The 26,051-nt window shown below is 40.9% G+C and overlaps 1 protein-coding gene across 2 annotated transcripts in view; it reads right to left on the bottom strand.

Annotated features, from left to right (window-relative positions):
* LOC136878907 (lateral signaling target protein 2 homolog) overlaps positions 1–26,051 on the bottom strand; it is a 212,828-nt gene that overhangs the window by 88,300 nt on the left and 98,477 nt on the right. For both annotated transcript variants that reach the window (XM_067152505.2, XM_067152506.2), the window contains exon 2: positions 11,605–11,751. In XM_067152505.2, coding sequence (XP_067008606.2) covers positions 11,605–11,751 — 147 coding nt within the window. The remainder of the gene's footprint in view (positions 1–11,604; positions 11,752–26,051) is intronic.

Genomic DNA, 26,051 nt, shown 5'->3' with positions numbered 1-26,051 from the left:
TGTTAAATACATCCATTTACATATGATATCTTTGAAACAAATGAAGGTCACAATTCATACAGCTTTGAAACATGTTGATTTTGTTGCGACTTACTTCTGTTGTTCACTGTTTGTTATGCACACACGATGGCTACATATTTGGATTTAAGATGAAGATATTGGCAATAGAATTAAATGCATCTGTAAATTCAAGGCCCAATGCAGCAGAGTGGATAAGTGTTGTGCCACCTGAAGTAGGTTAAGAACACCCACCGGTTAGAACTCTATCAACTACCGTACTTTTTATTGAATGATTGCTGAAGTATTAACACTATTCACTTAAAATTTGCATGCTTATTATAATTAATTTCTCTACAAAATGTATATTTTAAAAAGTTTCAGAAAAACTGATTAGTCATTTATATTTGATGTGTAAGTAAAAGATATTTTTGATATTTTGAGGGGGCATTTAAAAGGGGCAGAAATTTTTTAAAAAATATTACATTAAGGGTAAATACAAACCACTTTTCAAATAGTCCGGTTCATGCTGAATGTTTTGGTGTATTAGATGTGCATATTCTGTGATTAATACATCTGTCATAGTGGCATACATCAAGTAGTGCAAATGTGTGGTGCACACCCACCGGTTAGAGCTATTTCAACTACCGGTTCAAGGGTTATGATACCATACAATAATTTCTTGCTGCCCTGCATATCATCTCTCAATTTCTGTGTAAATAAGACCCAGCTTTTCCTATTTTCTTCCTCAACTACTTTCTTGGCTAAATTCTTCGCCTCCACATATTTTCTACTTTCTTCAGTCTTAGATGTTTTCCATGCCATTTTCTTTTTCTTCACTTTACTCTTTACCCTATCATTCCACCAGTGTCTCTCTTTGTCACATTTTCTGATGTTCTACCACATACCTTTTCTGCACATCCAACCAGTGCTTCCTTAAATCTTTTCCATTCATCTCCAACAGTCCCCATCTCTGTCCAGGGTACCAAGGGTATTATTTCCCTTTGAAATTCTCCTTGTATGCTTTTCTCCTTCAACGACCATACTTTAATTCTTTTCTCTCTTCTTAATGGGGGTTTTTCAATCTTTCCCACTTTCAGTTTTCCTATCACAACTTTATGATCCCCACCAAAGGCTTCTTCAGGCATGGCTGTAACATCTAAAAGGTTCTTATGGTGTTCTTTCTTGATGATTATATCATCAATCATGGTCTTTGTTCATCTGTTTCCCCAACCATACCTTGTAATCATCATCATCTTCCTAAACCAGATGTTTCCAACAATCATTTGGTTCCTCGTGCAAAAATCCACCAACAACTCTCCTTCTGGATTTCCATATCTAAAGGGCCCTACAACATTTTCCTTTCCTTGTCTTTCCATCCCAACTTGTGCGTCTCCCATCAATAGCACTTTCTTATCTTCTATCTGTCTCTCCACTTCCTCTAAAAAGTTCTCTATATGTTCATCTATGAAACCCGTTTGTGGAGCATACAACTGGAATAGATCTTTCATGCCATTTTCAAACTGGAGTCTCATCACCAGGGCCCGGATTTTGTTGACCTAAAATGCTAATGACCTTAAAATTATCAAATAATGTCCTAAAAACGAACAAAAAATGACTTAAAAATCCCAAGTATTTATTGTTTGAAATTCAATTATATACATTTATAGATAGGAACAATATTGATAATTGATATTTTCTTAATTTTTTCTTCTTCTTCTTCTTCTTCTTCATTTGTTTACCATCCAGGGTCGGTTTTTCCCTCGGACTCAGCGTGGGATCTCACCTCTACCACCCCAAGGGCAGTGTCCTGGAGCTTCAGACTTCAGTTCGGGGGATACAACTGGGGAGAATGACCCGTAACTCGCCCAGGCGGCCTCACCTGCTATGCTGAGCAGGGGCCTTGTGGAGGGATGAGAAGATTGGATGGGACAGGAAAGGAAGAGGGAAGGAAGCGGCCGTGGCCGTAAGTAGGGTACCATCCCGGCATTTACCTGGAGAAGTGGGAAACCAGGATGGCTGAGGTGGGAATCGAACCCACCTCTACTCAGTTGACCTCCCGGGGCTGAGTGGACCCCGTTCCAGCCCTCGTACCACTTTTCAAATTTCGTGGCAGAGCCGGGAATCAAGCCCGGACCTCTGAGGGTGGCAGTTAATCACGCTAACCACTACACCACAGAGGCGGACTTCTCTAATTTTTACATAACAATGTGTCAGGTCTTTGTTTTGGAATCTCTGTTTTTCTTAGAAACAAAATGTACCGGTACGAAGATCTTCTGACACCAGGTACTCCGTAAAGAGAAATGATGTAGGTTTTAATATTTACCTCAGACTGTGTTGCAGTAGATAATTGTGACCATCCGTAGATTCTCGAAGGTAAAAGAACGTCGATACGCGGCCAAAACGTTCTTGTACATCGAAAAGCTCCTTTCGATGTCCACAGATGCGAGGGGTGCGTACTTGTAGTGTAGTGCGCTAAATCACTTGGTGACAGCTCTTCTTCAAAATCCACTACACTGAAATCTTCCCCCAGTGAGTACCCGGACGACTGAGCACAAAACCTTGTACCCTGTGCTTTTATCAAGAACAGATTTTAGTTTCTGAAATACCAACTCGCCAACATCACCACGCACATTTTCCAAAGCTTCCTGCATTGCTCTCACCAAAGCTGTCGCTTGTTCGATTGTCACACCTCTCTCCTGAAGTCGTGTAATAGCTGACGGCAGGGAGCTAAAAATTTGCCTTAATGTATGCCAACTTACCATGCAAACGTCAGCTGAAAACATCTCTTGGGCGATTTCAATAGCCTTGGCGTCTTGGGCTTCTGGAGAGTCTATCACTCGCTTCACTGCTAAAAAGTTGTCGCTGTAGTACTCGCACGCATTGATCCACGTCCCCAACCTGTAACTACAGGCTGTGGAGGTAGTGGGATATCGGGAGCTAGTGACTCAAAAGAGTTTCTTGCGCGATGGGGCCTTGACAAATACCTTTTTTACCTGCGACGAAAGTCTATCAATGTCAGGAAAATTCTCCCTCACGTCTTCTGCCACTCTGTGGAAAGCATGAGCTAGACAAGTTACATGCACCATTCTTGAATAAAAAGCTTTGATAGCTTTACCAGCTTGTAACTATGCAAGGCGTGGCATCGGTCACGAAAAGTGAAACGTCATCGTACCTCACATCGTCAGGCCACAGCAGAACCATGGTCCTGTCAAACATTCCACATATTGTAGAATGATTGACAGATTCCAGGACTTCCGAAGTTAGCAAAAATATTTCTCTGGGATTATCTATTTCCAGGGTTCCTACAATTACATTAGCTACGTAACGACCTTCAACGTCAGTAGTTTCGTCTACTAAGACAAAAAACTTATTTCTGCTTGTTCTTTCCCGTATTCTTTGAAGTTTTTTCTCATAGCAGAGCGGTATGTAATTTTTCCTTAGCGTAGATTCATCCGGAATGGAATGACCTGTATACAGTGCTAGGAACTGCCTTAATTCAGGAATAGTTAGTTTATGAAGAGGAGTATTTGCTGTGACAAAAACTTCACACAGTTCATTAAAAAAGGCTGAGGTTGTACCTCTGCTTGATGATGCGTTTTGCATGAGTAAATGTCGAGTACTTTTCTTTCTGCTGATATTCTGAATACCGCGCACATGTTTGTCGCGACTGATGCGGTGTTGAACAGTGAATCTTTTTGCTGCTGCCACTTACACTTCACACACACTTTACAGAATAGTATTTCACCATCTGTAAAAAAAGGTATCTTCCCCAAATTCAAAGAAATTTTGTCTCAAATTACCTGCCTTGGATGGTTTTACCTTTGGTATTTTAACGCGCACTCGAAATGGTTACACACAACTTACATCTACAAACTGTACAACTAAAACTAACATGAAGGAACAAGGAAATAGAGTACAATGGCAAAAATACCTCACTGCCGACGTCACACTGAACACACTTCCCTGGTGAACTGAAAGGCTTAGCCCTCATCTGAAGGTCACCCAAGAATAGCTTAGCTCTCACCTCCTGTTAAGACACAAAGGTGAGGGATGTACAAAGCTATGTACTCAGCTCACAACTTAGTGTAGAAACTTTCGAAGATGAACCTTCACGTAAACCTTCAAGTAGGTCAAGATATAGGAACTGGTTGGTTGGTGACATAAAACGTGGATTCTTATTTAAAATAACCAATAAGAAAAATAAAATAAATAAAAATGACAAAATAATGTCGCAAAAAGTGAAAAAATGACCTAACAAATACATCAAAAAACGATGAGAAAATGACTTAATGAATATGCATTTCTGTAATCTGTGAGCCATGAACAGGATTTGCATATGACTTAGCAACTTCTATAACGCACCAATTAAAAGATGACATGTCATTGAAATCTGGGCCCTGCTCATCATCATGATCCTATCACTGACGCATTTTGTAGACTCCACATAATCGTGGATTTCTTTTCTAAGTATGATGGCCACTCCATTTTTTGCTTGAAGTCGTCTGCTGTAATACAGCCTGTAGCCTTCTTTCAGAGGAATCTCTCCCGTACCCCTCTTCTTGGTCTCACACAGTCCAAGTATGGCTATATCTTTTTCTTTCATGAAGTCAACCAGTTCTTCTGTCTTTCCCGTCAGCGTCAGGACATTTACTGTTGCAAATTTGATGTAGTTTGATGCTGGTTGCCCACTTCTCCCAGTTCTCCCAGCACCCAGAGCTGTGCATCGCTTTTAGCAGGGGACAACTGCCCTCATCTTATTTGCAATCATAAATTATTATATTTTTTAAATATAATATTCCCACACCAACCAGTAAAATTTCACTAAACACAAAATATGTAATGTAATCTCTTCTCAATTTTTGATCCTCCTAAACTTTTCCGAGGCACCATATCTGCTTTATCCATATAGGCTATTGTTACGATGGGCTCGCCACACTCAAGGCATTTTATACCTCTGCCAGGTTCAAACTTAGGCCACCCCTAACATGGAGATAAAAGTCTTTCATAGCCGCTCCTCTGGAAGTACAGACGCTACGGGTTTGCCCCTCCCGCCATCTCCACCATACCGAAGTTCATCTTCTCCGCCGTAGATGCCGGTGAGGACTTAACCCAGGAGCAAGAACTATTGTACAATAAGCCTTGTCATACATGCCTCTAAGATACTGTTAGAGATTCTAAATTACCATCGAACAGTTCAGGTTCTGAAACCAGAAGTCTGCAAGAGATGCAATTCCAATGTTTTCAGATCCAAGCAGAATGGCTAATGAACCTCAACAGCACCCTACATGCCTGCTTCATCGATTACGAGAAAGCATTTGACCGAGTAGGCTGGAAAAAATTGTTTCCATTAATGGATAAGATTACTTGCCCAAGGAAAGAAATCACACATGTGGCAAATCTATACAAGAGGCAAACAGCAGTGATACGGCCAACTCGTCCGGTGATCAAAATTGGCAGTAGCTACAAAAACCTGGTTATTGTCACTACGATACTTCAGTGTTTTCTAATGCAATCCTCAGTGTGGCCTTGGAAGGAACAAATATGGGTCATAAGGTAGCATATGTGAAGTACCTGAAAAATGAAAATGAAAAATGAAAATGAACACAGCAAATGCAAAAACAATGTCAGTAGGCAAATCAAGGAGAGATTTCAAAATGTTCATTCATGGCGAAACACATGAACAAGTATCTTCTTTAAAATATCTGGGTAGGATAATTTTGGAGAATGGCTACGTTCAACAAGATGTCAAAGTGCAGATTGGAACAGCAAAGGCAGTAGTCTACAAATACCATAAAATGCTAACCAATTGCGCACTGAGCCTAGTGCACAGGAAGCGGTTTGTGAAAGTACTTGACAGGTTGTGATTGAGCATTTGAGATGTGGTACTGAAGGCACCTGCGTAAGATCCCGTGGATGAGCTGAATCACAAATGCACTTAATCTAGTTTGTGAAAGAAGAGTAATTCTTAGACAACTGTGCAAACGAGGACATTAGACACACACTACAACACAGAGGCTTGCTACGGATCATAATGAAAGGCAGGTAGGAGGGAAAGAAACATTTTTATGGACTAAAAATGGTGGGAGTTCACACACCTATCTGCCATAAAAGTTGGAAAGCTACCATCAGAGGAGCTAACTAGGCACACGGCTTCTAGACTATGAATGAAATAAACAAAAGAACGAATAAATGGAGTAATTTGACATACCGAAAACCGACGATGTGGATTATCACATTTGAACATCCTCAAATAGCAATGACCTCGGCTAGGATAATAGTTTACGTTTTAAACAATATCTTGAGTTACAGTAACTACAAAATCTCACACAAAGCATTTATTTGCTGGGTTATTTCCACAATGTCTCTGATGTGTCAAATAAAAAGTAGGAACTACTGTATCACTAACGTAGGTCTGATTCTTATCAACAGCATTAACATTTGCAGCTGTGACGGAATTAAAGTGAAAAAACCCTCTTGTATTATCCCTTTTGACTTGGTACTTCTAACTTAGAAATTTGTAAAACTGAACTTTCGTCCAAAAACCAAACCAAACCCCATGGCACTACAGCCCTTGAAGGGCCTTGGCCTACCAAGCGACCGCTGCTCAGCCCGAAGGCCTGCAGATTACGAGCACAACGAATCCTCTCTGCCGTTATTCTTGGCTTTCTAGACCAGGGCCGCTATCTCACCGTCAGACAGCTCCTCAATTCTAATCATGTAGGCTGAGTGGACCTCGAACCAGCCCTCAAATCCAGGTAAAATTCTCTGACCTGGCCAGGAATCGAACCCGGGGCCTCCGGATAAGAGGCAGGCACACTACCCCTACACCACAGGGCTGGCAAAATGTTAAGTAGGTGCCATAATTAATACTACTATTTTAATTTTTTTTAAGACATTTACAGCCATTAGAAATCACAATAGGCAACATTTACACATTTTTAGAAGCCTTCTTTGCAGCCCAGTATCATTGCATTCTCTCTCTGGCAGCTCGTCTCCTTTCTGCTGTCCACCTGCTGTTCTACTGTTGTTCTCCATGAAAGCCCTTTAAGTTATTGATATGGTGTCAGTACCTGGTTCTGTTAATAATGTTTAGTCCAATTTTTTTCAGATTCTTCCTGACTTCCCTGAACCACTTATCACATCTATTAGGTCTACTATCGAGTATGGTAAAAATGTTCTTAGTCAACCGCTTGTCATCACCTATTTACCTACTGATTTTTTTTAAACCGGGTGAGTTGGCTGTGCGGTTAGGGGAGTGCAGCTGTGAGCTTGCATTCAGGAAATAGCGGGTTCGAACCCCACTGTCAGCAGCTGTGAAGATGGTTTTCCATGGTTTCCCATTTTCACACCAGGCAAATGCTGGGGCTGTACCTTAAGACCACACCTACTTCCCACTCCTTGCCCTTCCCTATCTGATCGCTGCCATAAGACCTGTGTTGGTGCAATGTAAAAGCAAATTTTAAATAGTTTTAAGAACTGCCAGCTGCTATTTCATAATGGAAGCAGTATTTTTGCAAGTCTCTTGCTTCAAGCCAGAGCAAAATGTACCTTCCACAAAAGTCTTTTCCTACTTATGACTGACTGTATGGAAGCTGCTGAAGTGTAGGTGGTGCTCAGTAGCAACATTCACAGCATGACTAGTGCATCTGCATGTTATGAAAGGTGCTACTCATAAGGCCAGTCATGCTGCAATAGCACTTTCTGGCCCAATGAGGAGAGATATGGTGAACTACCTCACTCCTAATCAGCCTTGAATCAGTAGAAGTCAGTTATAGCGAGAAATCATAACAGCGAAAAATTTACTCGCTATAACGGATTGTCGTTATATCCGATTTGTGTATAAAAGACGGAAAACCCTTCATGCACTTTAAAATTGGTATGAAACGGCAATCAGTTTGTTCAAAACTTGCGTTTCCGCAGATGATATCCACACTACGGCTTACTTGTTTGTTGTTTTTCGTAATCCGATACTACGTGAAAGTGTATGTTTAATTTCATTCTGAAAAAATATAGTTCCGTATTTCACCGAATCCAAGATGAACCCCACTTTTTCCTTCAAAAAATTTAAATCAGGCTCAAAAGGAAGTTTGTAAAATCGTACAGGCCTACGCATTTTTAAACCATTTTTAGACGCCGAACATTGACTTTCGTCACGCCGTATTTCGTTCTTTTCTGCGGCTGCATAATTATTCTTTATTTCCGCGGGTTTAAGGGCCATTAACTTAACATTGGCATCATAATACCGAAGAGAACTCGTTGAAAATTTTCCGGCAATACCTATTCCATACGTCTCTACATTACAACGATCCATCATCAGGAAATTATTCTTGCTGTCTATAAAACTGTTACTTTTACGCAGCGTCAGATATAACCGGCTACCGCTACACGCACGTCTCGCTTGTCGGGTGCAGCCAAATTCAACGGCTAGCGATGTATAGGCCTAATCGGGAACGTTGAAAGTCAACGAACGAGTTTATTGCGCCACGGTTTGGTCAACCGCCCTTGTGTTTTTGTGCACATACCTCACAATTTCATCATCGACTTCATTAAAGCGTCCTTGTTGTGGACCACTGAATGCATTTTTTGTACAGTACGCATTTTTTTAGCTCTTTGTCTTCACGCTAACGCCAAATATTGGCTTTAGTTAGGCCTATGCCGTATTTTCTTGCGGCTGCACAATTATTCTACATTTCCGAGTGTTTAATAAACATTAACTTAAAATTGGCATTATAATATCGACTAGAACCCGTTGAAGATTTGCCGGCAATACCTTTTCCACGTATCTTTACAATACGACTATCCATCACGAAAATATTCCTGCTGTCTTTAAACCTTAATTTTACTAAGCGTCAAGTGCAATAGACGCATTATGACTGCCACTGAGTAGCTATGGCTTTTCTAAGAATTCGAAGGGTCGCATGTTTTGATGCCATTCTGCAGATTTGAGAAAAACACAGGCACTGTACACTGTACAGCCGGTAGCGATGTGTAGTAAAGAAGCGGTCGTCAATGAGTTCTGTGCGCGTGTGAAAAGAAGCAGCGTGGTTACCATGGTAGTTGCCAGTTTTATCCATTATCTTACTGTTAGGCCGCGAATGCAACAACTCTTAAGTTTTCGCATGAGATTCTGAGGGGAAAAAAGTCCTGGATTCGGAGAAATACGGCATCAGTCCAGAGATTTCTGTGGCAAACACCTCAGCTTTCTTCTTCAAACAGCGTCACTTAACCTAACCGTATATGTAGCCTATCATGAAAACATAATTGAAACGCATGTAGAGAAATAACCTCCTCGCGAAAAATTTACATGTAAATAGCCGTAACTAGACGCGAGAAGATATGAAATATCCTCTGAAATCAGTGATGCACTCTGCCATATCTTGAGTTATGCCTTCGAATGTCGACGAGAGAAATCGCTAGTGCACATAGCGAGGAAACGATGCCGAAGGTAATCGATCGCATGCAGTATCATCGCCGGGCTGCATAAATATCGGTAAGGGAAAAAATCGCCGCGCTTAATCGCTCGTAATAACGGATGCGCCAGTGATAGGGCTCTCGCTGTAACCGAAGGACTATGCACGGGTTAATATACAAATTTTGAAGGGACAGAAAAAAGTCTTCGCTATAACGTAGTTTTCGTTATATGCCGTACTCGCTATAGCGGACTTCTACTGTGTCATTAAACGAGGGGCGTACTATATTGTTTTACACTATTTTTTGTACGTCCGGGTATGGTTCACATTTCACTTTTGAAGGTGGTGACGTGTACCTAGTGTTTTGTTCCACCGTTTGGTAGCACACACACAGGGGCCAACGTATGCACTCATCATAGCCATTTCATAACAACAGTCAGCGTAGGAGCAGACAACATGGAAAGCAACCATCAGGGACAGTCCTATACGACTTAGTTCCTATGGAAAGAAGGCGTGACCACTGCAGAAATTCATCGCCACTTGGTAGCAGTCTGTGGAGAACATGCGCCATCACAAAAAACTCGTTAGAACTGGGTGGAAGGTTGGAAAACAGGGCGCACATCCGTGGACAAGGAAACCAGTTCTAGAGGAAATGTGACAGTGTCAACATCAGCCAACATTGCCTTGGTCGAACAAGTCATCCAAGGAAACAAATGCATCACATTTATGGAAATGGAGGCAGCCACGGGAATTAGCCGAAACACCCTGAAGCGGATCGTGCACGGCCACTTACTGTTGGGGAAGGTGTCATCCACGTGGGTGCCTAGACTCTTGTCTGCAGACAAAAAGCAGAGGCGTGTGGACATATGCAGAGAACTTTTGCAATGCCATGATCAAGATCAAGATCCAGCCCACTTTTTCGCTAGGCTTGTGACTGGTGGTGAGACATGGCTCCATTACTATGAGCCACAAACAAAATAACAATCGATGCAATGGAAGCATTGGGGCAGTCCACCGCCAAATAAGTGATCATCACCTGTTCGGGAACATGAAGAAACCTCTGCATGGTCGCCATTTTGCAGAGCTGGACACAGCTGTCAAGGCATGGATACGCAGCACTCCGAAAGAATGGTTTCAGGAAGGTCTGGAGAGACTGACACATCAATGGCAAAAGTTCATACAGTTACAAGGAGATAATGTTGAGAAGGTGGACGTAACAACTGATGTGTAATGTAACTTTATTTGGGTATGCCCTTCGTAGCATCATCAGTTATTGTGGTTTCCCTATAATCACAAAATATTCTGGTGGTGCTATTTGGGGATCCAACTATCAAACAAGACTTAACAGGTTTTTTATAAATCAAAGAGGTAGAATTTTGTCAAAAGGGGTTGTATCAATTGATTCATGTCTCTTACATTTTACCAGTCTTAAATGCTGTCCTACAATTAGTATTTTATCCTACAAACTTTAACACAGGAGGAGATTGCCAAATCAAATGTACTATACAGCAAGCCTTCAAAATTGCTGCTCTGCTTCCTACAGTAGCAATAATACAGGTCATTCCATAATCTCTTACTTATTCAAAGAATTTCCTACAACACAGGTGACTAATCTCCATTACAGTAAACTCAAAAACAAATACACCGAAGCAACTCCCATCAGAAAGAACCAGACAACCTGTACACAATCAGACAATATGTTTAACCGGGCGAGTTGGCCATGCGGTTAGGGATGCGCAGCTGTGAGCTTGCATCCGGGAGGTATTGGGTTCGAACCTCACTGTCGGCAGCCCTGAAGATGGTTTTCTGTGGTTTCCCATTTTCACACCAGGCAAATGCTGGGGATGTACCTTAATTTAAGCCGCCACGGCCACTTCCTTCCCATTCCTAAGCCTTTCCTCTCCCATCGTCGTCATAAGACCTATCCGTGTCTGTGTGACGTAAAGCAAATAGAAAAGAAAAAAAAAACATGTTTAGTGATCGCAAAGATCTTGAGAGAAGATTAATTACATTTCATAACTGACAATAGCTAAAAAGGAGTCACTTGTAAAATTGCTTTAAGATACACATTTCAAATTTCCCACTAAAATTCCTGAGTGGGTATTATTACCATCCTGTCAATGAGCGTTTTTGAAGTTGAAAGATCACCTCATTCTTTATTTAAAAACCTATTTGTTTAGATTCAAAAACTTGCCTTGTCCTGACACTGCCTCAGATGATTGACTAGAGCTGAACAACGCTCTGGGTCCTTACGGCCATCAAAGCTGTCCAGCTCAGATGCCACAAGATTCAGAGCCTCATCTGCATAGAAGAACTGGGCAAGTAGAGACGTGTCATCTCTCTGGAAAAAAAAAAAGCATTCTAATCAATCTCAAAGCAAAAAGCATGACATTTAGGAATTGTACCATCCACAGAAATAAAGGTGGTAATCACTGCATCTTTTGAATTCTCTAATAAACAACTCAAATGATGGGTTAGTAATACGGTAATTATCTTCCACCAAATGGTGTAAAAAGTTAATGTCTGCTCAATACATTATTCGTGACAATGTGGGTGGAGACGAGGGATAGCCACGAGTTCACATGATGGAATTAAACAGAAATATTGAAGTTAGTTTGAGGCAACAGGCCTCCGAGGCCCATGTTTTGCAATAAAAGGTTAAAAGAGCTTATAAAACTGAGTTACACTAAGTTATGTCTGTTTTAAGGTTCCTATAATTTATTTCAGAAAAAATGGGACATTTGTATTTTTCAATCAAAAAGGGATATTTTTTAAATAGTAGGACACGTTAGAAATGAGAAAAATATCATTCAATTCACCATGCATATACCTGTATTATTAATTAGGCTACAATTGAACTTGCAACAATCAGAAGAACAGAATTTCAAAATATGCCAGATTACAGTTCATGTTTGCCATATTGTATGTATGTCCAACACTTTAGAATATCTATTACTGGGCGAGTTGGCCATGCAGCTGTGAACTTGCATCCAGGAGATAGTGGGTTCGAATCCCACTGTCGGCAGCCCTGAAGATGGTTTTCCATGGTTTCCCATTTTCACACCAGGCAAATGCTGGGGCTGTATCCTGATTAAGGCCACGGCCAATTCCTTCCAACTCCTAGGCTTTTCCTATCCCATCGTCGCCATAAGACCTATCTGTGTTGGTGTGATGTAAAGCCAGTAATGAAAAAAAAAAAAAAAAAAAAAAAAAAAGAATATCAGATTTTGAACTTTATCAAGAAGTTTCTTTTCTTTAGATATTTGTGCATGGCAGTCAACACAAGACAAATCCTTAAAATGAGTCTTTACAATGACTAAACTTTCACTGTCTCAATCGCAAGTGTTTTTCTAGTTTGTCCATAATGCATTTACTAATGGAAAAACATGCTTGATAGTTCCTTCGGATCCTGGCAGAGCCAAACAAAAACATACCAGGTATTTCAGACTGTTGGTGTTTATATCCTGTGTAGTAAAATGAGCAAATATTTCACTATTTCACACCATTTGTCACCGACACTTTGATACTTCAGTTCACTCCTCACTTGAAACTTATTTTCACAATATTATTTCATACATATAAACTCATCGAACAAGTTCTCTTCATTCAAACTCAAATATGGTGACAATGTTCTCATGAATATGTAGCTTTCTTGTATGATTTTCCACATCAGAGACTCCTTTCCCAGCAAGTTGATCCAATTCATAGTGTGTACAGGTGTGAGAAATGGCGTACACCACTTTTTAATATATTCAATGCGGATATCATAGAAACCTATTGCTTAGCTCTGAAACCTCGTCACTATTGTTGTGTCCTTTGCTTTCGAGGTCATGCAACTGCTTTTCCACAGCAGTGGTAACTTTTCCAACCTCCTGCAATTTAACTTTGCTATCAATGTGTTTACATCATTCCTCACCTCAATTATTGTCATATCACTTGCTTTTCAACACATGTAATAGTATCAGAAAAAGTTTCCAACTGGCTGGCATGGAAATGCAGGAGTGTAATTGAAGGAGGATTTTCAAAGAAAGTTTTGAGGCATAGGACATTTGTCAATGGAAAGAAAATATGACTTTAATGCAGGGAAAATGTCAATAACTCTCTGGACAGCAGGGAAAAGACACAGTGACCTTGCCACTAGTCAAAACAGTTTTATACTCTATATTGGTGAATTCACAAAAGAATTTAAGTTCTTCAACTCTAACGCAATAAATGTGGATATGCTGATTGATCTAGTTAATCATAAACTGAACATCGATAGGTAAGCAGTCTGCATAGCATTATGGATCACATGTGCAGGACAATGAATGAATTATTCATCATTTTGTCTTGCATTTTATTCTGGAAAGGAAAAATCTGATCAACACTCTCCCAGATATGGAAGACTGAAGAAGAACAATGGGATGATACGGTTGTTTTATATCTGATTTTGCTAATGAGTTTGCTTTGATGGAAGGTTAAACAATACGTTCAGATAAGGTGCTAGTCTGTCATGTATATGATTTTTTGTGAGAATTAGGGTTTCTTTCTCTCTCTCTCTCTTTTTTTTTTTTTTTTTTTTTTTTTTTTGCTAGTTGCTTTACGTTGCGCCGACACAGATAGGTCTTATGGTGATATGGGATAGGGCTGCCGACAGTGGGATGCAAGCTCACAGCTGCGCGCCCATAACCGCACAGCCAACTCGCCTGGTGAGAATGAGTTAAGATGCAAGAAATGGCTAATTCATAATATCTACTAGCACAGCTCGAGATAGATCTGCCAAAGGTATAGGATTATCCAAAACTACAATTAGGGGAATTTCAAAGGAAAGGAGACTAGTTTTTAACACTCCAACCAGAAAGCAACCTTGTTAAAACCGTGTGTCCCGCTGACAGTTTAGATAAGACCTGCTACATATACTGTAAAGATTTGCGAGAAAGAAAAATAACACCACATACGTTCTCTGTTTTTTACTACAGGAACATGCTGTAAGTCATCTTAGGTTATATTATTTTAAAACAATTTCAAAAGCTATAATAAATGTTTGTCTTCCAGAAGCAAGTCAATATTTTAATTCACACAAGACCTCGCTTACTCCCACTGCTCCTTTGAAACCCAGTCAAGCATATATTCAAAAGGAAAATTGCTCCACACAAAGCTGATAATTAAATGAGGACTTTAAGTGGTATAATTTGTCACAAATATGCTTGCCTGATTTTGATTATACATAGCAATCATTTTTTTAATAGTACTCCCTCAATAAGCTGAAATTACATGTTATTTACTGTCTGGGAGGTGATCACCAGAGCATGAAACCTAGTCAAGCCCCACTTGCCTCATTCATACAGTAGTTTATCCCAAGCAAACAGGAAGAGAACAGCTCCATCAGTCATAATAGCCAAGAAATTTGTTTTCCCGTAACTGCTACATTCTGGACTCTATTTGCTGCTGACCTCTCGGAGATGTTAATGGCAAGCAATTTATTTTAATTATATTTCCTACTTACCCTAGCTTCTGAGGAGAAAAAAATCAACCCTTTTCTAAAAGTATAATATATGGTTGTTCTTATCCAAGTGAAGAATCCCCACATTAATAGTGCAAGTAATGAATTGTTGGATTTACTAACAAAGAATTCCATATAAACTCCTGGTCACAGTTACCTACCTACCTACCTATATAATCCTTTTATGATAAGCCTTTTACCATTCAGTCTGCAATCCTCCTTGAATTAACTATAACCACCTTCATAATCCTGTATTTACAACTAGCTCTCTGGCCTTGTTCAGCTCTATACTTCATTTCATTAAATCACGAAAAGTCTAATCATGATCGTTTTGGCCTCTCTCTACTTCCTCGCCAGAGTTAATTATTTTCCTAGGTACCATAACCTATCATTCGCCATTCACCTAACTTGACACCACCACATAAGCCAGTTTATGTGTAAAGCTTCATCCATCGAGCTTATTCCAAACTTTGCCTTTCTTCCCTCAGTTCCCGCTATTGCTCCTACCTATCTGTACCAGCCATCATTCTCATTACTTTCACCATAGATACCCTGAGCCCACCCAGCTACAACTCCCATACTGCAAAGTCAGTCCGAAAACAGACCAATGTAAAGATAACATTGACCGAGAATTCACTTCTTTCTTACCAAATACTGTTGATCACAACTGCAAGCTCACTGTATTAGCTTTGCTGCACCCTGATTCAAGGTGCATTTTTTTGTTTCATTTTTTATTTTATTTTTATTTACAAATTTTCTTTATGTCATACAGACACAGATAGGTCGTATGGCAATGAGATGGAAAGGGCAGGGCGGGGATGGAAGCAGTCATAGCCTTAAGATACAGCCAAAGCATTTGCCTGGTATGAAAATGAGAAACCACAGAAAAGGATCTTCAAGGCTGCCGACAGTGGGGTTCGAACCCACTAAATTCCAAATACAAGCTGACATTTATGTGACCCAAACTGTGCAGCCACTCACTCGGTACGATTCAAGGTACATTACAATTAAATGGCAGCAATCCGAGGTATTCAAAATTTACGATTTGCAAAATAATTAGCTCAAAGGAGAGAGCCAGGAGAAACACACATGCATGCAGACAAAAGTGGACATTATGTTAAGACAAACTACACCGTACAAATGATTCATGGGGTGGGATCTGATAGTCTTGTACAAGACAACCACCATGTGCAATTGCAGAATGGACTAGTGAGCAGTTCTGAATCACGACATAAGTTGCTATGGAATAAGAGACACTACACAATCAACTGGTAGTTCTTAAAGCATAAGAATAAAGATCTCACAGGAACCTTGTGTGAGAGTGACCAGCAATCTACTTTGCAGATATACAACAAATACACAAGCCTGGAACATTTGGGAGTCATAACAGTCCCACTAGAATTTGATAGTACAGCACTTCTAGGAATCAATTAAGGAAACAAAATGTAATTTCATGGGCCACTACTAGGTTTATTTAGGTTTATGAATGGAAGAATGAAAAGAAGAATAATGTATAGAGTGAAAACTAATGCAGTTTTTGACCACACAGAATTTACCAGGACCACATTAGCAATAATAATAATAATAATAATAATAATAATAATAATAATAATAATAATAATCTTGGACTGCACATACAAGATTCTCTCTAGAAACCTATATGGTAGCATTAAAGAACAATTACAGCAAGAATTAGACAAATACCAAGGAGCCTTCAGACCTTGGGAAAGCTGCACAGAACAGATCATCGCTTAAAATTAGGTGTGGCATATTTCAGGAAACAAAGTAACTTTTGTGGACCTTAAAAAGGCATGTGACTGTCCACAGACGTTAAATACTGAAAATCTTAAGAAATTTTGGACTCCACCCAAAAGTAATTAAACTGATAGAACTCACCTTAACCAACACAAAATCTAAAGTAACGTTCAAAGGGGAATTTTTGGAGCATTCCTCTGAAAAACAGGTTTACAACAGGGAGTATTGCCTGTCACCACAGTTGTTCAACTGTGCCTTGGAAACAATACATAGGCAAGTTAATAAGTATCTGCAATTGTCTTTAGGTTGGCTCTATGACGTTGCATGACAATGAGCGTCCACATACTGCCGCCCACACTGCTCAAACTCTTCAGACGCTGTGATTCGAGGTGTTGGAGCATCCTGCATACAGGGATGGCAAATCTCTGACTGGCAAAAAAGGGCAATTACATTTTTTACTGTTACATTTATTTACCTGAAACCTTGTTTCTTATTGATAACACAACACAATGCATTAATTATGTCCGGCCACATTCTCATCGTCAAAGAACAGCGTTACGTTATAATTACAATATTTTATATTATTTTTCAAAAAGATGCAAATGTTTTCATTTTCACTGAATTATACTGAACAGAATTCTGACTGATCTTAATTCATGATCTTGCAACTGAACGTTTTCTTGTTGTCACTGACCACTTTTCTCACACCAGCACTGTGCGTTTCAACCCCTGGCGACGGTGGAGAGACTCCACGCACCGCGGCATACTACCCACAGGCTCCTGGTTCGTTTCTTGGAGGCTGCGGATACACTCCTCCAATAGTGCTATGCTGGGCTCATTTAATAATAATAATAATAATAATAATAATAATAATAATAATAATAATAATAATAATAATAATTTTACGCCCCATTAACCCCTTTTACGATTTTCAAAGACGTAATTAATAATGTTATTGGCTTTACGTCCCACTAACTACTTTTTCGGTTTTTCTGAGACGCCGAGATGCCGAAATTTAGTCCCGCAGGAGTTCTGGTACGTGCCAGTACATCTACCGACAGGAGGCTGGCATATTTGAGCACCTTCAAATACCGCCGGACTGAGCCAGAATCGAACCTGCCAAGTTGGGGGGGTCATTTCAAAGACGTCGAGGTGCCGGAATGTTGTCCCACGGGAGTTCTTTAACGTGCCAGTACATCCACCGACACGGGGCTGGCGTTATTTGAGCACCTTCAAATGCCAGCGGACTGGGTCAGGATCGAAGCTGCCAAGTTGGGCTCAAAAGGCCAGCGCTCTACCGTCCGAGCTACTCGGCCCGGTTGGTGGGCTCATTTCATTCAGGGTGTCAACATTTCGACGTCGGACATTTTACCCAAGTACTATATATCCCATAGGTCCGACTCGTTGGCTGAATGGTCGCGTACTGGCCTTCGGTTCAGAGGGTTCCGGGTTTGATTCCAGGCCGGGTCGGGGATTTTAATCGCTTCTGATTAATTATTTTGGCTGGGGGACTGGGTGTACGTGTCCGTTCCAACACTCTCTTCATACTCGCACAACACACTACACTCTTCAGGTAACAAAGTAATAGTGATTACATCTCTCCATATAGGGTTGTCGTCAGGAAGGGCATCCGGCCGTAAAACAGGGCCAAATCCCCATGTGCGACGCAGCTCACACCCGCGACCCCACAGGTGTGGGGAAAGCCGTAGGTAAAGAAGAAAGAAGAAGACTGTATATTCCATAGGTGCTCAATGGCACTGAGGTCTGTGATACGTGCTGGCTAGTTCAGGGTTTGTATACAGACATCGCGAAGGAATTCCGACACAACGAGAGGCATAAGGCGGGCGCCGCCGTCGTGCATGTCTGAAGTTTCCGTCAACAAATGGAACACAGAGTATTACAATGCTCTGTTAATACCTGCTCAATGTATCTGTGCATTCAGAGAACCTTCATCAGTGATGACTAGGGCCCGGATATTTAAAAAATGCATATGCGCATATGCAAATGCATATTTTGAACGTTAGTGCAAATAGAGACATATTTTTCTCTTATGTATTATCGATTATCTAATATTTCTGAATGAAATAAAATATCTAATGAACTCTATATGTTTTACATCCCTAGGCAACACGAGAAGCCTTCCCCGATCAAAGAAGGGCTTTCAGAGTCGTAATCCAAGCAGGTAGATGGATAATGACCCATTCATTTCACAACAGCTATTTCCTTCTTTCTGGCATTCGTTTCTCATTAGAGTAGCCTCCCAAGCTTTGCTTAAACAAGTGCGTGCATCTGTTAACTTTCTGTTCATCTATTGCAGTGTTTCACCAGATTAAACTGTAAAAATGCCTAAAGATAAGAGCTTTAGGTCTTTTTTAATTAAACAGTGGACATCAAGCAATAGTGAAAATACAAGTGACTGTGATGTAGTGTACTGTCAAGTGTGCGACAAGAGTGTAAAATGCAATAAAAAAATTCAAACTGAACAGTACAGTGGAACCTTGGATTGCGAGCATAATTTGTTCCGGCAACACGCTTGTAATTCAAAGCGCTCGTATATCAAAGCAAGTTTTCTCATAAGAAACAACTGAAACGCGGATGATTCGTCCACAACACAAAAATATTTATTCGCATACCACCATTTCTAAAACAAATTAAAGCGCGCTTTTTCTTACAATGAATCATTGTTGGTGTGAGGAAGACGAGAGATGTCATGAGAAAAGTTACTGTAGCACAAATTTCACTAACGGAATTACTGCGCTCTGTTGGCTCACTGGAATTGTTTTCTTTTCGTGCAACTTTGACGAGGAACCTGTCCAATGACTGTTGCTTTTATCTCTTTTTGAGGATTTCACGAAAATTTCACATTGCTTTGTCATTGAACTGATTCATCGCTCCCAATGCTACAACCTTATTCGGGTGGTGTTTTTCTACATCGTTTTGCACCGTTTCCCACATTTTGCACTTCTCGCGAATCTCAGTTTAAGTGAGAGATTCCATTGATTTTTCCTTCTCTTCCCCGGACGAGATCTCCATAAACTCCTATTGTTCGCGATGCAGGTCCATCAGTTCGATGGTGGTCAGTTCCTGGCTATGTTCCTCCACTAGCTCTTGAATGTCCACGTCATGCACCTCCAGCCCCATAGTGGACACAATTTCATCGACAATCGGCGGCTCATTGTCACCAACAATCCCCTCAAAGTAACGTCCAAGAACACAGTCAGGCCAAAGCTTTCCCCACGCGAAAGTGAGTTCTCTTGGTGACTCCATCTCAGGCTTTATCGATGATCTTCAGGCAGTTCACGATGGGGAAATGTTTTCTCCCAAACTCTTGGAGGGTAAGGTTTGTTTCTTCGGTCACTTCGAAGCATCACTCAAATAGTGCTTTGGTGTATAGCTTCTTGAAGTTCGAAATGACTTGCTGATCCATAGGCTGGAGTAGTGTTGGGAGGAAGGAAGTTAATCTTAACGAACTTGAATTCCTCCAGTAAGTCGTCCTCAAGGCCTGGAGGATGAAACATTGTCCATAATCAGCAAGACTTTGATCGGCAGATTAAAAAGGTATTTCTTCACTACAGGACCAAGGACCTCGTTCATCCATTCACCAGACGAACAGGGGAGGGGAAATCGTAGGCACACGTGACACTCGTATTGCGGAACCTCACTCGCTTATCAAGATACAATTTATTTACAATGTTTGCTCGTCTTGCAAAACACTCGTAGACCAAGTTACTCGCATTCCGAGGTTTCACTGTATTCGAAAACAACTTCACATCTCAGATTAAAAGAACAGAGTAAGAATACGCAACAGCTACTTTTAACCGACGTGATAACACGGTGTGAAGTTAGTATATTTTCAGCTGATATTTTTAAAGCTTTTGTATGCAGCAACATTCCGCTGCATAAATTGAATAATCCACGTCTGCGCTCGTTTCTTGAAAAGTATTGTGCTAATCAAAGCATACCAGATGAACCTAACCTTAAGAAGAACTATTTTTTACTTTCATTGCACGCTTCTGTCGTTGATTCGATACGATCTGATATACAGTGGCTCAAAAAAGTATTGGTCTGCCGAGATATGCTACATGTGATGAAGAATCGAAGGGAATGATAAAAATTGACATATACTAGAATCCTTGATTATTTATCATCTTGTGTAACATGTACATTGTAAGAAAAACATAGTTCTTCCATGTCCATATAACTAAAAAAGAACATAACTTAAAACCATCATTTTCACTTGCCACCAAAAAAGTATTGGTCTGAATTAACATAATGCAGTTTCTTGATCCTTCGTGAACGTTTCAGTACTTGGTAGGTCCTCCTTTCCTCTTTATAATCTCAGCTAACATATTTGGCATCGATCGTACCTAGGTTTCCGTAGTTTCCTTTGGTATGTTATTCCATTCGGTGGGTAAGGCGTCTTTCAGGTCAGCTTTGTTTGATACTGCATGTTTTCTCACGTTTTTCTCGAAATAGTGCCACAAATTTTCGATGGGGTTGATGTCGGGAGATTGTAGTGGAGTTTCCATCCAACGCGGTGTATTATATAACAGCCATAGCTTCGTGTTCAGGGCAGTGTGTTTGGGTTCGTTATCTTGCGTACAGGTATACTTTGCTGAGAGTCCTATTTTTTGTACACTTGATGGAAGATGTGTCTTGAGGATGTTCGTGTATGCTTTGTAATCCACAGTCCCTTCAATGAAGGCTAATTCACCTTCACCATTCGCACTCATGCAACCCCAGACCAGCAGGGACCTCTATGTTTCGCAGTAGCTGCAGGTTCTTCTCTTCAAGTTCAGAATTCGTCTTCCTCCACACAGTCACTTAGTCTGTCTGACCTGAAGAAGGTAAATTTACTCTCATCGATAAAAGCGACTGTCTTCCAATCCTCATAGCTGTCATTTCTCTGTTCTTTAGCGTACGCAAGTTTCTTTATCCTGTTAGCCTTACTGATATACGGCTTTCTACGAACTATTCTGCCTGCATACCCTCTTTCGCGTAGCACATTTCGGGTGGTTTCGGATGACACTTGCACTCCTATCCTACTTCTTGTTGTAACGTAGCTGTTATCTGCGACGCACTTAGCTGAGGATTTAGGGACAATTTACCCACAATTTGCCGTTTGTCTTGTACTGGTAACTTTGAGGGGCGGCCACTTCTTGGTCTATTTTCTATTGCCTTTGTTCTTTTGTACCTATACACAATATTTTTAACAGTTGTAACAGCTCTTCCAATAATTTCACTTATATCCTTGAAAGATTTACCTTTTTGAAATAGTCGCACTGCAATCGTCGTTTTTTCCTCGGTTGTTTCTTTCATTTTCCTTCCCATTGCTAGCTGAGCACGGAAACAGTGCTGAATATTACTTTCCAACGTGTCAGCACAGACACAATGAGCCCAAGTTGCGGCAGACAGCACGATATCACGATATTGTTTACTAGACCAATACTTGTTTGGCGTGTAATGACGCACGTCGTTGTATTACGGGCCCGTTTGAAAACAGCATGAATCTCCTTGGCTCCATATTCAACCTACCGATGTACTTGACTGTCCTACTTATCTACATACGTGTAATTCCATTATTTGCACCATTATTTGTACTATACTGTTCCGTTCACACCACGGCTATGGGCAGACCAATACTTTTTTGAGCCACTGTAGGTGGGAACTGTGTCTGGATATCGGTAGATGAACCCAGTTCGTGTGGTCGATACATTGCGAACTTCACAGTGGGTAAATTATGTCCGGAAGAACCCGGCAAACCTCATATACTTTCGTGTGAAGTGTTAGAAAAAAACAACCACGCTACAGTTGCAAGATTCGTTAACGATTCTCTACGACTTCTGTGGCCTAGTGAACTGGAGAGTGATTGTTACGAAGTGCGCCTTTTAGTCACAGACGCAGATTCGTAGAGTATACAGACATGGGCAAAAGTATTCATACCCCTACCCGTCCAATACAAAACGCTTTATTGCTAGGCCAATACGAAGTATATGTCAAAATTACAAACCCAAACGTATGCCTTGTACAGGAGTGGTCAGTAAAAAGCACAAAATAAACTGGAAGTAAATAACAGTACATAACAAAGCAACAAATTCGTACTCCACGACACTACTTGTCTGGACATAAGTATTCATACCTTACGTGTAAAAATGGGGTTTGAACGAGTAAACAGAAACCTGTGTTTTTCCATGGCATTAGTTGTGTAGTAGATGCAGAGACGGACTGATCAGCTGGTCAGAGACGGTACTAGTCTAAAGGCGAGGAAAACTAGGGAAACGTCTGTTGACGAGACGAATTATCCTTCGCCTTCACCTCCAAGGAAAATCGTATTCCGAGATCGGAAACATCATTTGAAGAAGTAAACCAACTGAGCAAAGCATCATACAAAGGTTAATAGGACAGGATGTTCTTATAAGCAAGAAAATAAGTGGACGTCCAAAGAAACGGACCGTACGAGAAGAAAGGTTCATAGTAACCACGATTAAAACACAACCACACACTTCATCTTCGGCAATAGCATCGCAGCTGGAAGAATATTTCCATCATGCAGTGCCACACAAAACAGGAAAGAGAGTCCTTCATCGTGCTGGGTATCGATGTAGGGTCCCAAGAAAGAAACCGCACATAACGAAAGTGAATCGATGGAAGAGACTACAATTTGCAAAAGAATATGTAGCGAAAGATAATGAGTTTTGGTCGAAAGTGAAGTTTACAGATGAGAGTAAATTTAATATTTTCCGAAGTGATGGACGCATTTTAGTGTGGAGACGCCCTACCATAGAGCTCGATGAGCAGAACCTCGTTACCACCGTGAAGTACGGCTAGGGTGGGGTTATGGTGTGGGACTCAGGTGTCGGGGAGTTGTATTTATCGAGGGGACTATAGACAGATTTCAATATTTGAACATCCTGAAAGAAAACTTTCGCAAAAACGCCTAAAAGCTTGGGATTGTCAATGAGTTTCACTTCCAAAACAACAATGACCCCAAACATACGGTGGAAATTGTTCGTTTGTGGGTACTCTCCAACACGCCGCACACATTAAAAACACCTCTCCAATCGCCGAATACCAACCCCATCGAACATCTATGGAGTGAATTGGAGTCCAGACTAAGAAGGTAAAGGTAAGGGTGTATTCTGCCCGAAGGCAAGTCCGAACCTCCGCAGAGGTGTTCCTGAGCCGGAGTTTACGTGCGGTAGGGTGGCAAGTTCCTTTCCGCTCCTCCATTCCCTTACCCCCACCAACAGCGCGTGGCAACCCATCCAACTCCTGACCACGCCCAATGTTGCTTAACCTCGGGGATCTCAAGGGATCCGGTGTTTCAACACGGCTACCGCCGTTGGCAGACTAAGAAAACACCACATAAAATGTAAAGCACACTTGAAACAGTTACTACAACAAGAATGGGGAACATTTCATCTGAACCAACACGGAAACTGGTGTTCTCAATGCCCAGCAGGTTAAAAGAAATAACATACAGGAAAGACAAACAAACGCGCTACTGATTAAGTTGGTAATATCTGTTTCTTCATTGAGTTGTGAACTCTTCTGGGATACGGTATGAATACTTATGCCCAGACAAGTAGTGTCATGGATGACGAATTTGTTGCTTTGTAATGTACTGTTATTTACTTTCAGTTTATTTTGTGCTTTTTAATGTACACTTTTGTACAAGGTATATGTATGGGTTTGTAATTTTGACCTGTACTCCGTATTGGTCCAGCAATAAAGCATTTTGTTTTGGATGGGTTGGGGTACGAATACTTTTGTCCATTTCTGTATGTTGAAAGCTGGTCACTCTTCGCGGTTTTTTTTTTTTTTTTCCTTCCAAATCTCATCCATGGCACATGCTTGGCGCATGGATTGCATCGTATTGCAGAAGAAATACGTACCCTCTTTCCATCTGTCAATAAAGTAATTTCAAGTGCGAAACAATTGTTCCTAAGACACCGGCTCGTGTATAGTAGTTGTGCAACACTCATCTGTCTCAGGTTTCTCTTCCGCCGGAACCTGTTCACAAGAAGGGGTACTTGGTTATCCGCAGTATTGTTCTCCCAGGAGAACTTTAATCCAAAAGAAAGATGCAGTTACAGTGTTACTGCGTGTGTTCGTGAAGCAAAGTGCGCATTTGAATCTGAAACTATATACAAAGATATCGGTTTCATCCATGTGCATTATTCGTAAATTTCGAAGCGATTAAAGGGTCTAGAAACTCGTGGCAAACTCCTACACAAATCCTTCCAGTTAATTCAAACACCATCAGTTCTATTAAATGGTGTCCATGGTGACACTGGAGAAAAAGTATATAAAAAAAAAAGGAAACTCATTGCGGTGTTGGACTCAACCCAGGACTGAAGAAGATTCTATCCATAAGAAACTACATAAGTGAAATCAGGCAGTCTTTGCCAGAAGAATGTTCCGAGCAGTCGGTACCAGTGTACACGTATTGCCCAGTTAGGTCCGTCGACGTAGAACGATCATTTTCAGCGTATAAATTAATTATGTCCGACAACAGAAAGTCATTGACCCCTAAGAACATTGAAGAATTGTCGGCAACTTACTGCCATGCATCATTTTTCAAGGAATGAAACATGTTTGTCAATTTAACACTGAGTTAAAATTAAATAATGCGTTTGGTAAGTGTATTTTGTTTTATTTTTAGTGCATATTTTCAACATTTTTAGTGCATATTTGCCTTTGCTGGCAGGACCTAGTGTTTACAGTGCACTGTGTCTTCTGGTACGGGCTAGAGTAATTTTGGTACTTTCATTGATCTGTCTGTCTTATACTTGGCTTTGACAATATGAAAGTGACTGAGGTATGAGCGATGCTAGTAATGCCATTCCTTCTGCAGCCAGTCCCTGCTATGAATGGTGTGAAAATGTTGCTCATAGGGTCGGTTGGTACATGCATTTCAGTGGGCTTGGCAGACTGATATGTTATAGCAACTTCTGGCTCGACGAGGAAAGCAACGGGAAACTACCTCACTCCTCATTTCCCTAGTACGCCTCTTCAGTGATCCCTAGGCCACCTATGACAGCTGACGGCGGAGCTGTTGAGGATCCAACCAGCCTTAGGGCTGAAGATTGAACATACATACACATACATGTGCATGCATATTTTTGTAGTTTTTAGGGCATATGAATATGGGCCCTAGAGATGACAAGCTCTGTTCGCGCCTCAAAGCTGATACACCCAAAAAACCATGACGAAACCACCTACAAGCATGTCCTCGCGGGAAACGTAGCAGGGTGAATATCGTTCCCAGTCCTCCATACTCTCTCACTCTACCATCAAGTGACAGGGAACAAAATCACGGCTCGTCTGCGAAGAGCACCACTTACCACGGTCCAGTTCCGATACCAACGCGCAAATTCTAATCGCGCTGCTCGGCGCTGGGG

This window comes from Anabrus simplex, chromosome 8 (genome assembly GCF_040414725.1).
Source record: "Anabrus simplex isolate iqAnaSimp1 chromosome 8, ASM4041472v1, whole genome shotgun sequence".
NCBI classification, from domain to species: domain Eukaryota; kingdom Metazoa; phylum Arthropoda; class Insecta; order Orthoptera; family Tettigoniidae; genus Anabrus; species Anabrus simplex.
The sequence above is the reverse complement of the archived record's forward strand: the minus strand, read 5'-3'. Positions and strand labels throughout refer to the sequence as shown.